The sequence below is a fragment of the Grus americana genome, chromosome Z, assembly GCF_028858705.1.
Source record: "Grus americana isolate bGruAme1 chromosome Z, bGruAme1.mat, whole genome shotgun sequence".
Classification (NCBI taxonomy): Eukaryota; Metazoa; Chordata; class Aves; order Gruiformes; family Gruidae; genus Grus; species Grus americana.
Genome location: NC_072891.1, coordinates 35,720,481 through 35,734,750, shown reverse-complemented (window position 1 = coordinate 35,734,750; position 14,270 = coordinate 35,720,481). Strand labels below are relative to the sequence as shown.

Sequence of the window (14,270 nt, the reverse complement as noted above, 5' to 3'; positions counted from 1 at the left end):
AATGCTGACCCTCCTTTTCCCTGTATGTTGGTCATCCTTGCTCTCTTCGGTAACCAACCGACCCTTTGGTTTTATCTCAGTTTTATATTGTTTTAGGCTCCTTTTCCTTTCCTTTCCTTTCCTTTCCTTTCCTTTCCTTTCCTTTCCTTTCCTTTCCTTTCCTTTCCTTTCCTTTCCTTTCCTTTCCTTTCCTTTCCTTTCCTTTCCTTTCCTTTCCTTTCCTTTCCTTTCCTTTCCTTTCCTTTCCTTTCCTTTCCTTTCCTTTCCTTTCCTTTCCTTTCCTTTCCTTTCCTTTCCTTTCCTTTCCTTTTCCTGCTAAGTTTTCTCTTTCATGTCTGTGTGCAAGGTAACGTGATTGATATTTAATTTAGCTACTTTTAATTTTCACATTTTTGTTATAGTTGGTCTCCTTTTAATCCGCTTCTGCCTAGCCTCTGATCTGTGTTCTCATCATTAGGCTGTTTCTCTCACACAATGTTTACTAGTCTTTTTCTTCATAATTTCTTTTGTACTTTTTGTTTCTCATGGAGACTGTGATATTTTCTTATTTCTAGCTGCAGCATTCACTGTTGAATTTAAAAAAAAAAATATCTTGCCTGTGGCTTTACCAAACTTAAGAACAGCAAAATAGCAGTTCTGCCAGCCAGAACCTTCCCCCTTGTGCAAAATATTTTCCTCTGTGACTGTTACCTCTTTTGGCATGACACTTTATTACAATTTTTCATAAAAGACAGAATTGTAGCTCAACTAATTTTTGTGCTTTTAAAATAAATTATTTTTGTGGTTGTGGGAAAAACAGCCCATTGTTCCTCTCTGAAGTGGTCTCTGCATATCCCTACTTGTCAAATGAAGTCCTTTTGTGCTGCTGAGTGAGCTGTAGGGGCTTCCAAGAAATGCAGTGCCGCATGGACAGCTGAGCCCGAGCCCTGCTGAGAGAGCCTTTCATAGATGATCTCTGTAGTTTCCAACTATCTCAATTGATTTTTAGCTCTTGAATCATTCTGCTTTCAAAGAACTGTGCTCTGTGAACACTGGATTTGTTCAGTTTTACCAGCCTTCTTCATGTCACTGTTATCAGTAGTGGACAATGTTATTGTTCGGATTGCTTGAGTAAACTTGAGTAAACTTACAATGAACCTGTACTTAATTTCTGTGCCATTGGGTAGCTAGACGTCTGGACTGAAACAGCCTTCAACTCTCTCTGTATCTTTCATAAGCCAGAGAACTCCAAAAGGTGAGAAAGAGAGAATAAAAGAGATAGACTTGAATCAGCGTATTTTATTTTTGCTTCCTGGAGTTTACATTCATCCCTGAGTATCCTGTTCTGCAGCACTGCTGGGCCTAGTGAAATTTTACCAGGTCCTTGGCAGAGAGGTTGTCTTCCAGACGCTATGAGGGACTTTGTTTTTACTGTCCTTAAGATGTTCTTCTGTTCCTGCAGAGAGACAAATATACCACTGTCTAGTCTGAAAACCATCATACAGGGGGAAGCATAAGCCTTTTGCCCCTAACCATTTATGTTTGGCTTCAATCACTTTCTGAGGTTATCGTGCTGCTGCGGAAACACTGTTAAGGTAGTGACCGCAATGCCTGCCCTTGGTACCTGGCTTCACTGGGAAGGGGTATGTGGCAGCTCCTGGCATATTTGTTCTGCTGCTAGTTCGTTAGATACTTGATATCATCTTCATACTAGCATTCAACTATGTAAACCTCCTTTTGGACACAGAGGTCTTAGCAGGATATGCTATTTGTGAAAACCTATATTCTGTTTCCTTATGCCTGCAAGCACAAAGATAATAGAAGTAAAAGTTGGGAGGTGGTTTCTGTGCCAGAGAGCACACTGGTACTACTTCCCTCTCTACCACAGAGATCTGCATGTCATATGAGCCTAGGCATAAATAAAAAAAAAAAAAGAGAAGCCATTTTGGATCACATTTGTGATCATTCAGTGTCACCAGGGAATGCTCATGTAGTCCCAACAGGCACTGCTTTTCCAGGCAGTCTCCAAAGTTCATCAGCACTAGAAGTGTGAATCATTCCACAGTACCCACAAATGAGAATATGCAGTGGTATCATGTTTATGGGTAAGTAGCTTCTCTTTCACTCTGATGCAATTTTAACTTTTCTAAGAGAAACAAAATCAGAAATAGGATTGATATTAAGATATATCATTATTTATTTGTTTCATCGTCTCTGTTTTGAACCTGACAGAGCAAAGTCTCTAACTTCTAACCTGAAATAGATCTAGTTTCTTCATCTGCATACCTAAGTGTAATGTATTTTCATAGAAATAGAAATAACATAGATTTGAAAGATTCTTTTATCATGAAGGCTTTTCATATCTTTATTTAGCTGCTTTTGTAAAGTAGCAGAAATGAGATGACAGTGGTACTTTGGAACTGGAGACAGTCACAGTAAAACAATGATAGCTGAAACAGCTTGGAATAAAGTTTCATAGGTGTCTAAGGGGTATCTAACCCTTTTGATAGAGAGAACGGGGAAGAGATTAATGGGTAACACAGAAATATACTGAGATTAAAAATGTGGCAGATGAAAATTTGCAGTGGGGTGGAAAAGGTCAAATCGAACTTTTATTGCTGTGAAAAACAAGTAGCATGTAGTTTAGTAGGTAAGTAAACATCAGGAGAGGAGTCATTCTGTATGAGTGATTCTGTTGTAATCCTCATAGTTTCTACATCTTCTCTCCTGTGCAAGCACATATCATGAGGGGTAGGAACCTGACTACAGAAGCCCTTGTGGTTTAGCCAGGATGTGGCATTTGTGACACTAAGAAAAAGAAATCTAGCCCAGCTACAATAAAATCTTCCTCATACCACACTCTACTTTCAGTTGTAAAACTCCAGAGCTTGTCCTTTTGCTGTTACCTGTCTTCTTCCTGTCCTATTACTTCCAAAAATCCTTTGATAAGATTTCCAGATGTTATGTTTTGTAGTTTATGTTAGGGGAATTGGCTGTTTGAAGATGTAATTCTGGGCAGAAATAAGTAAGCATATCTGAAAAATGAGATGGCATAAGGTTGGTCAAAGCCAATCCATGACGGATTATGAGCAGTGGCTTCATTATCCAATGCTCTAGTACTGTTATGCATGTTATTGTTCTGATATAAAAAGCTAATTAACCAAAATTATTATTTTTAATAGTTATTTTTATTTATTGAAGTCAGATTATAAACACTTATGGAAGAAAAAAAAAGCTTTTGAAGCCATGATACTGTCCTGGAGGTTTACTTCATTGACTTGCAAAAGTTTGTGACTATTTTAAAAATATATGTAACCACAAGAGTATGTGTAACAGTTTGAAAAACAGATAAAAAAAACAGTACTGTGGATTTACAATGTTGTTTTTGAGTTTACATACATTTAATCATTGTGAGAAGATGTTTTTACTATGTTAAAATACTTAAAATATGACTCTATTTGCATGATTTTTTGAAATAGGTGTAATGTCTTCCTGCAGAGTAAATAGGCAGGTTTATAACTGCCAAGATTTCTCCTAAACCTTCTTTCTAACATCAGCCTTTCAAGTACCTAACTGTCCTCCAAAAATGCCAGAGCCTAAGAAAGTGAAAAGTCATCTCTAAGAATGGTGCATTATTTAAAAATAGAGCCCTAACATGACAATTAGGAGTTCAATTTCTGTGTTTGCTGTCAGATCTTGTGCAGGTTATTTGTTCTCTTCCTGTACCTCAGTTTTTCCAATTGAATGTCTTATTAACTTCAATAATATCTGGATCATGTCATACTTACATTTCTACCAATTGGAAATATATCTAGATCTAAAAAGTAGTTTGCTGTAAATCTCTTGCAGTCTTCCTTTTTCCAGGTTGCTTTTACTGAATTCTTTACATGTTTCTATATTAAACAAAAATTTGAGTTCCTGCAGTAGTGTAGTAATACTTTGTGAAATAGATGGAAGTTGCTGTACGAGTAAATTTGCCGAGTGTTTTAGAAACTCTGAGGGGGATAAAATTTTGTACAGTAAAAATAAAAATCACCTTCCCCACTTGGAAGAGGAAGTTATTAAAAATATAACAAGACTAGTGACTAGTGCGACAGATAAAAAATACTTTGGATTTAATAGGCTGGTAAGTAAATCAGATACTTTTTCCTCTCATAATGAAACAGGAATATCAGAAGAACAGAGCACCTGTTGCTTCCCTTCTTAAAGCTAGCTTGGCAAAGTGCATTAACATAACTGCAGATAATTTCAGTATTTGTCCTTGAGGTCTGTTTTACAGTTACAGTGTTACAACACTGTGTATGTTGAAAATAAATAAAACAGGGGTTATCACCAATGCACGCTGGTCATGATAAAAAGTGGAGAGATTCATGTGGATTTCTGTAGTAGTCAGGTGTCTGGAAATACTGAATGTCAATATACAATGAAGTGAATTTTAATTTTACAGTTTCTTCATCATGTTCACTCTCTTACACCTCACCCACCTCTACCAACAGTCAAGAGTCAAGATGCCAGCATACCATTAAAACTGAAACAGCTGGACCGCCTTCACCCGTTGATTGGCCAGCAGCTGTTGGACCCTCCACTTCTCAGGTCCCGACCCCCTTTGTTGGATACCCCTCTTCTGGACACTTGTCCCCTTTTGCTTTCTCCCCACCCACCGGACACTCCTTCCCCATTGGGGTCCTTCCCGATGGCTCTTTCCTTCTTGGGCCTTCTTCTCATGGACTGTCAAAGATGGACGTTCTCATTTCTGAAGTGAGGGAACTAAAAGAGGAAGTAGTTAATGTGGTCCAGGAGTTGAGAACGGTAACAGATCACCTTGGCTTTTTGATGGCCTGTGTGGGACAGAGTTCAGGATTTTTTCCAGCTCCTGGTGCTCCTTCTGAAGGTTAATGCTTTAGAAACTCAGTCTCCATCTAACAGATGAATTCATCTTGCAAAGGTTTACCTTGATGAATATCTGTTAAATGCATTTCTGTGTTTTTGACTCAGACTGAGTTCTCAAAATCCTTGTATGTCAAAGCATGTTTTAAAGCAATTTATGTCTTGTTAGTAACTTCTGTTACATCTGCCTTTGTATTTTTTAATATTTCAAAATAGTCTTTAATCAATGTATACACACACATACCTTTTATATATCTATATATACACTCATGCACACCTTATGGATCTATCTGATTTTTCTGTGTTTTTAACTAGTATAATATGTGCACAGTAGTCAAATACTGTCACTTGATAATTTTTCATAACTTCACATTCGTAAAGTGAGAGGTACTTTTCAACAAGAGTAACTTTTTAAAGAATTTCCAGAGAAAATTCATAGCCATGGCTTGTCTTAGCCTGTTGGCTGCTATGATGCTGAAAGTGACATCATGGTAACAAAGAACAGCATTAGCAAGGAGGACTTGCCTGTGAGGCAGCAAGTTGGGTTCTCCTCTTTCTTCCTGGTTGCAGAACAAGACCTTGGTAGTGTTCAATGAATGGGCATTATGTCTACTCTTTAAAAATCAGTTCTGCCATGCAAGTTAAAACAAATTTAAAATCAATAGGAAATTGGTTTATTTTTGATTTCCATAGTGGCAATTTTACAAGAAGAACTGCTGGTATGTAAAATAAGTTAAACTTTACTTTCATAATGATTAAAAGTCCTTGAAAGGCACTAGGTACAGAAGCATAAGTGAAGGCCCTTTCAAATGCTTATTTAATTAAAAAGGCAGAGAAAGAGAAAAAAAAAATCCATGAACAGGACAGCAAAAATGTTATCTTAAAATGAATGAAGTAGCTTGTACATCAGGAAAATTTGCATCCTGCATTATCGGGTGAAAATGATGTGAAGTTTACACTCTCTCAAAAAAATAAGGCAACAGAGATTATATCTGTTTTTCTGTGTTTAGAATAGCTTTAGACCACTTTACAACTTGTTCATAAGTATCTTCAAATATTCAGAGTAGAAAATGAGAAAGTTTCTCCTCTGGGCTGAGCAGGGATCTGACTTTTCCTTCAGCCCATGTACACTTCAGTTTCTGAGTGAGTGAGGAGTAATAAAATGTTTAGAAATACAGTCAGAAAGACAAATGCAGTAGGAGATACAGTAGGAAGCATACAAAAAGGTTTGCTTTTTTGCGTTCCTGGAAATGGCTGTTATTTACTCAATAAAGTCACTGTAAAAAAATCTCATTATAGGTTCTTTGTCTTTTATTTTGACTCATATATTGTGACAAGGCCTATTATTTAATTTTTTCCATGTGTGATTAGTGAGTTGAATACACTTAGGGCTAGCATACGTATCTCCCATATATATCAGTGAAAGATGTAAGTGCAAAAGGATATTTTTCTTGTATGCATACCACTTATTCTGTGATGAACTTTATACTGTGGGAACATTCTGTTACCTTGATGGTGACTCTAGACATCCTTTGATTGAAATTAGTGATAAAATGCATGTCTTAATGCAAGATTTGGCCCAGGAATAGCTCCTGGGAATAGGACAATTGCAAGTAATTGTTCTGTTCCAATGTTGTTGAATAAAAGATTTCATTAGTATTTTTGAAACTGATCAGCACCTATTAGAAATTATATGTTAAATATTATTCTGTATGATCTAACCCATGCAGTGCGGAGTATCTTCGGTTACCAAAAGAATAGGTATTTAGTACCTCATGAATCATAGGTATCTGCACTGACATTGTTTTCCAGTTATGGTGCCACCATGAGATGGAAAAAATTAATTTAGCCCAGATATTGTAGCTTCTCCTCTCCTTTTTGTCCACATAGATAGATTCTTTGTTTCTGTGCAAATGTGATACATTTGAAAAGGTTCTTAAATTCTCTTTTGTACTTCTTTTGTAGTGTATTTCAGTGTGAGTTAATTCAGTTCAAAACCATTCCCCAGATGGATCTATAATTAAATTAATATAGCACACCTATTAAACCATCCTAAACTGTTACCAGTATAGGCTATAATAGTGATAAAAAGGAGATGGCATAACCTAAATGCTTCTAAATCAACAACTTCCTTTACATGGTTTTATCTCAAATGCCTCTTTAATCTTATTGCATTAGAAATCAGGAATACTTTTCTGACTTTTGCAGTTAAGGTTACAATATTGATTTCATTTTCTAGCCAAGTTCATTGGATTCTCAGCATTAATGAGGTGTTATGGCTGTGCATTTTTCCTTGGAGTTTGGATGACTTTCTGTAGGATAATTTAATAAATTACTAAAATGTACTCTAAAGTCTTTATAATTTGTTTGGCTTTTTAATTAGATTTTCTCACAGTCTCCCATAATGCTCTTCTGTCACAGCTATCTACTGGAATCACATCTCTTAACAATGATTCATAGATGGTGAAATGGTCCAGTCTGTCTCTGAAGTGTAAAGTTAAATAAAAAAGTAGTTGAGCACCTGAAGTACACTGTAACTACTTAAGGGTTTTTATGGCAGTACAGAGTACTTCGAGCCTCATGTGGGTTTATTACGACAGGGTATCTATTTATTATAGTATATTCTTTGTGGCAACAACATTGTATTTTTGGTCTCATGCTTTTTATCTCTGTTTCCGAAGTCAGCCTCATTACTTGCTCCACGTTTAACAGGCAGCCACCCCACTAGTCTCTGAGTTACTCCCTAAGTACTTTTCGTCCAGTATCTGATGGGCTTTGCCGGTACATGGGTGGTTGGATAAACTGAGTCTGAAGTTGTGGGCAGAAGTGAGGCAGGACAGGCTGCAGAGGTGAAGTCTGGCACTCTGCTGCTGGCCCTTGTGGGTCCCTGTGGAGCTGGTGGAGGTGTTCTCACCTCCCTCCAACAGCAACACCCCAGCTCCCCATGGTCTCCATGGTGGCACCTGTGTCTTGGGGGGTCTTACAGCTGGACAATGCTTCTGGTATGAGGCATGTAGGGTGAGAAAGGCTGGCCAGCTTTATGCCAGAAGATCAAGGCATGGAAAAAAAAAAAAGGTATTTTTCTCCTCACAAGAAACAGTGCAGGTATGATAACATAGTTATGCTGATTATGAACCTGGTTATTACGAATAACCATACACTGGAATTGTACTTTTCAAAAGCTGGTGCATATACGTTTTAACAGGAACTGCACTGAGTTGTTTTGCTTTCTGTCCATAAAAAAATAAGATAGTCAGTAATGCAATGAAATAATCTGATTGTCCAACTTTATACAGTTAGTCACACACAACAGCAAAAAGCATCCTGCAACTTGTTTGTATAGAGGCTGGTTTGGGTTTTCCACACCCCTCACACCTCAATGTATGCTGGGAGCTATAAAGGCATGTAGAAGCTACCCTTCTATCTTTTGTCCAAACCCCTTTCTTTTTAAGAAAGGTGTTTAATCAAGGTTAACACATCTCACAGAATGTACCTGTTGGCAATGGAGTACAGTATTCTGCAAGTTTGCGTGTGGGTAAGGATGAGAAGAATATGTTTACTCCATCTAAAGGGTTTCTGACTCTCATGTTTCAGCTGTCTGAAAGTTCTTGCGTCACTTTCTTTGCTTATGTATATGAATACTTATTGAGCAATGCAAAATTAAATAGTGTCATTTATTAGAAAAGATGAATAGAGAATGAACAAGGAAATAATTCAGTTGATATTGTAATAAATTTACTCTCGTTTTTCTGTAGCTTTTCTGAATTGCAATATTGTTGTAGGGTTTTGCTCTTCAGCTTGCAGTACTGAAAATGGCATGGCAAGAAATTCTAATCTAGTTCCTCCTCTTAGATTTTTTCACTACAAATCACAAAAGATGATACATTGAAAAGGTTTCACTGTTGTGAAATGGCAAAACAGCGCAATAGATTGTTTGCTTAGCCTTGTGCATGGCTCCTGATAGGGAAACCAGTGTCATGGTCTGATAGACTGGACTGTGCAAAATCGGAGGTGTGCCTGTGTGAAAATAGCATTGGCACTAAGTAGGCCTATTTGAAGATGGGAGGTTATCAAATCTTTGTACACTGAAATATTCTACTCTAGTATAAAATTTTCACTTGTAAAATGCTCTTCTACACTTGATGTAGAAGCAAAAATAAAACTGAGATCATGTTTTTAAATGTGAAGAGAGCAGCTCTCTTCAAACCTTCACACTGGCTGCTCCTCAAGTTCAGAACATTCTCAGCTGTTAAGCAACATGCATATATATCTTCGTGTAAGAGCTCAAGGTTTCTCTCAAAGCAAGTACAAAGGCCTTCACACTGATAATTGCTATCTGTCTCTCAGATAGTCATGGAACAGAACTGATAATGATTTGTTTGTTTGGTTGGTTGGTTTGTTTTGTTGATTTGGCACTCAGGAAAACATTGATTATCAGAAGTACATTCTTCATGGAAATGAATAATTATTTAGGAGGGCTTATCTCTGCTACAAGATAAAACTTACAGTGAAGGGGAATGAGACACCAACAAGCCAATGATTAGGGCACGGATTTGGATAACGGGAGAGCTAAATGCAAAGCCTGATCTCTGCCTGATACTGAGCAAGAATTCCAGCAAGTCTTTCTCTGTTCTAGGCATCAAGTATCTCAGACAGTGAGCTGTTCAAGCACATCTGTCTTTCCTATTTATTCACTCGCAAATATATGTCACAATTTCTTTTTTGTGAAGAAGATAAATGAATTAAAATGTTTTGATTTTCAAGACTCTTGGTTTCCATCCAGCCCCAGTGCCAAGCCTTTAGGAGAGATATAACAAAGCCTATTTCTTACAAATGAGAGGTGGTTGTGCTTTAGAGTCACTCAGCTGTCAATAGTCAGTGTTAGGTGTCTTATTAAGACCTACAACTGAGAAATACAGAATGCTTACAGCATTAAAAGAAATCAGACTGAGCACATCTGAAAACTGGTGATGCTGGCTCTGCCTGTGCAGCGTGGCTCTGCTCATTCTTCACATCCACAGGTGTACAACAAAACATTCTCCTGAGCACAGTAGGGTTTGTCATGATTCATCATCATCATACAGCTATCTGATGTGAATTTAAAATCTTACTTAAGTTTTCACATGTGCTTCACACAAGCGTACCTACCAGATGTGGTGGAGGCAGTGGAGAGTGAGGCCCAGCTGGGTGTGGTGTATGTAATGTGTCCTGCCACCTGAAATTAACCCAGATACTGCCTCTGGGAAAAGAGCGATTCATTTAAAACTGTAGCATGAAGGGATACCTCATGCAGATTGCCAGCGGTGCCATGAACTCCATGGCTTTCCTGCTTTCGCTATGGTTATACATACAGTAAGTTGAACCTTGTTTTATTTTGCTTTCTCTGGAGCTGATGTTACAGTAAGGAGTTGGAAATCAATCTTTACAGATTGTTGTCTGCGGAAGTGTACCTTGGAAAGAAAGACTTTTGAAGCTAAGCTGTAGAAAAGATATTAATAACAAATGTTAAAGAGTTAATTGGATTAAAAGAGATTTAATATTTGTTTATAATTTCTTCTTACTGTGCTCATGAGTATGTCTCATGAGCAAGAAAGAGAAGCTGCCATGTTGTGGTGGTGAGCAAGAAAGCAGATCAGGTGTCCAGAAGCAGGCAGGTGGATGTTTGAACTTGCCCTGGATCGCTGCTCGATTCCAGCCGGGTTCTGCTAACAGGTGGCTGGCTGCGTGGTGTGCCGAGGGGACATTCGTCCAGGGAACTGCTTGCATGGAAAGCTGCTTCAGGCTGAGGATGAGGGTCTTTGATTTGATGAGGAAATTGCCAAAACTCATGTCTCATTAGTGTTTCCTGAGGTTCTTTGGAAGTGAAGAACAGTTTAATTAAAGGCTGACGTAAACACGTTTCTGCACACTTTCCCCGCAGCATTTTATCACATTAGAATTGATCAAAATTGTTGCCTTGGGCTGTCTTGAACAGATATACATCTGGAGCACCATTTGTGCAAGCTGCTGATGAACAGGCTACATACGCTATGCTTCACAGCAGCTCTTCTGCCTTCCTCTGTACACAGATTTACCTTGTTGGGAGTTGAGATGATCTAATTTTTTATTTGCATAAGCCCTTTTTTCTTTGATGTGATGCTTTAAAATGTGTAACATGTCACCCATTTGGGTGCGTACATACTGTATCTCCATAGTTATATGAGAATACGGGCAAGAGTGATTTGGAACAGCACTGGGAATTAAAAAAAAAAAAAGGCAAAAAAGCACCCTTTTTAGCCCTTTTTTCACATTTGAAGAAAATTCTCAGCAGGACAGGACACAGTGCCTGATTAATATTGACCTTTTGATAACTTTGTCCAAGTGCTTTTGGCATCTTTCTGCTTTTCATCTGTACTTAGCATTTTTTCCAAAAGGCTAAAAATAATTCACACTTGAAACTGTTTTATTTTCATTCTCAAAGTAATAAGGATTGGAATCTCATTCCTGAAACTTAGACACAGACCTAAATGCAAGTGGCCTATTTTTGTGACCTCTGGTTGTCATTCATTATGTAATTAACAGTACCTAACTAAGCTGTATGTAGCAACTAGACTATATCTCATGATGTGGAAAAAGACGTGTTTTAAAACGAGAAAAATGTGTGTTTTCTATTATGTAGAAATGACTAGTAAAATCATACGATGTTTCACTGTCACTTTAGCTCATTCTGCTTTATTTAAAGACACTGTTTCTTATAAGGAAAATTAAAGACAGTGAAAAACTGCTTCGCATTCCTCCCCCCCCCCCCTCCTTTTTTATTGTTGTAACTGGTGACTCTCCAAAGAAACGTAACTTGTGTGTTTTGCTATTAAAGCTCTGAGGCTCCTCTCTTGGTCAAGGAGGAGACGGCTGCAGCCTTTCTTCCTAACCTATACAAACAGTTATTGTTCTGTCTCCCCTGTCTGCTGCATCTGTTACTGGGCAGCGGCAGGAGCATGAATGCTCCGTTATGATGGCCAGGCTCACGTGGGGAGAGCTGCAGGGGCTGCGGGGCGGGGGGAAAGAGTGAGCTGAATTACTTCTCAAAGCGAAGTGCATTGTTTTAACAAAGAAGCTGCTGCCGCCGGTGCCTCGGCTGTTATTCTTTGCAGTTGCCTGTGCTGTGGATAACAAGACTTCTTCTGAAAGTACTTCATGGTGGTGTGCTGTGCAGTGTACGTTAGAGTCGATGTTTTGGTGGGTAATGAGTATTTTTATGGCAGTGCTGAATTTTCTATTCCTGACTACCAGTCATGTTCACCTTGATGAGGAGACGGTCTTCTGTATGAGCAGCTCTTTGTGTTTGCTTTGTAATTTTTACTGTCTGTTTTCTATGTGCTAACTAAAATTCTTACTTCCGTAAAGTAGAAGCAGGAATAAGTGACACATTTTTAAGGCAAACGCTTTATCATAGTTGCCAATCTCCTTTTCAGTAGATTCTTTTCAAATTAGTGATGCCACAGGGGGGTTAATGGATACTCTGATTACACTGCACTTCATATAGCATACTTCTTTCGAGCAACTAAAATATTTTGGTTTTGAAAAACACAACAACTTTGGCTTGTTTAATGAAGTAACAGTCACGAACCAAATTAAGTCTCTGTTGCATTCCAGAAATCAGAGCTGCTTACGCATGCAGACCTTCAGGAGCTAGGCAGCTCTTTCTGTCATGAGTTCATTTGTTGAATCTGAGCTTTACATAAGGAAAAGATTTTCCACTTCCAGCCCATGGTTTGTTTTTTTCCTTGGGGAGACTTAAGTGCAGTACTTTTAATTTGAAATAAAATTAAACTGTTTGTACATTCTCTCTTTTGTGATAGCCTGTATGTGGTAGAATCAACAAGATATTTGGTCACTGATGAGTTCTATGACAGCTACTGATGACCACAGCATTGTAGTGGGAGGCTGTGTCTACAAGCTATTAGGCACACTTAGCTTTTTTCTCAGACTCTAACATTGCAGTGTTTCTGCAGAGACATATTGTGCATGCACAGAACCACAGTACTTAGACAATAGCTAGTTAATTTTGTCCTGGGCTTTTATAAAACCCTACATCTGTTGTGGAGGTGTGAGAATTTTCTTGCTCTGATGGAACTAGGACCTTATATTATGAAGCTAGGGCTGTCATTTGAGCAGAAAATAAAACATAATGAAATATTTGAAAATTATTCAAGAATTAATGTGCCTTCTTATCATGGCTTGCCTATGCAAAACACAATTTAAAAAAAAATCAGTCTTGCAATTTTAAAAATTATTTCTTAGCTTAGCAGAATGTTTTCAAACAAACTGTAACCATTTGGCAACTTTGTTTTTGCTAGCTGCCGATAAATGCAAAGAAACAAAATATTCCTCCATTTTGTTCCTCAACAACAATTTATTTACCAAATTTTTATAAAACAACTAGAGGTGTCAGCACTCAGTGTTTTTGATAACAACATAAAATTGCAACAGATCAGTATAATAAAAAGCATATAGTAATCTTTGTCATATCTGTTAAAACTGAATGAGCGCTGAATTGCTCAGTTGTAAAGCAATTCCTCGCTCTTGCTGAATGTTTCACTGAACAAAATCCTTTCTCAGCAGCCTTCTTGAAGAGGTGAACCTTGCAGGGTATCTGTGAAATCAGCAGACTTAGTATTCAGGACCAAAGGGGAGCAGGGTCATTGCAGGGAGATGGTGGTGGGGCACTGGGAGAGTCTCCTCTGGTTCTGGTGCCAGTGCCCATGCAGGGCTTGTCAAGGGGATGGGGCAGAGTGGACAAGCAGCCTCTCAGTTTGACGGGTGCTGCTCTAAGTACCGCTTTCAAGTTGAAAACCCACTCTTAGACTCCAGCCAGTTCAGAGAGCACTGGTCCAATTTGGTCTCAGTAAGGCACTTACATTTTGCAAGCCTGTCCTTGACTTCCAAGATGATTGTATGTCCTCCAGAATAGCACAATGCAGTATGCCAATGTTAAAATCACTTTAAGGGCTAACTTGGCCCATGTAGGAAAGTCAGTGGCAACGTGGCCCCTGTCCAGTAAAGTATTTAAGACATGAGCTTTTCTTTAAACATGAATTAATACCATTGATTTGAAATGGAACCCACTTATGGTACCGATGTGTATCCTATAAAAATATTATAATTATTGTAGAATCATAGAATTAAAGATCATCTACTTCCAACCCCCCTGCTGCGGGCAGGGACACCCTCCACTAGAACAGATTGCCCAAAGCCCCATCCAGCCTGACCTTGAACACTTCCAGGGATGGGGCATCCACAACCTCCCTGGGCAACCTGTTCCAGTACCTCACCACTCTAACAGTAAAGAAATTCTTCCTAACATCTAATCTAAATCAACCCTCCTTCAGCTTAAACCCATTACCCCTTGTCCTGTCACTACACTC

At 38.4% G+C, this 14,270-nt stretch overlaps 1 protein-coding gene across 10 annotated transcripts in view; it reads left to right on the top strand.

Annotated features, from left to right (window-relative positions):
- The window catches only part of NFIB (nuclear factor I B), a 236,343-nt gene that overhangs the window by 175,960 nt on the left and 46,113 nt on the right, over nt 1–14,270 (top strand). The window contains exon 7 of one of the 10 annotated variants that reach the window (XM_054809205.1): nt 4,427–5,039. The exons of the other annotated variants lie outside the window; for them this stretch is intronic. Coding sequence (XP_054665180.1) covers nt 4,427–4,875 — 449 coding nt within the window. The 3' untranslated portion in view covers nt 4,876–5,039. Of the gene's footprint in view, nt 1–4,426; nt 5,040–14,270 lie in introns of those variants that run through there. 10 annotated transcript variants of the gene reach the window in all.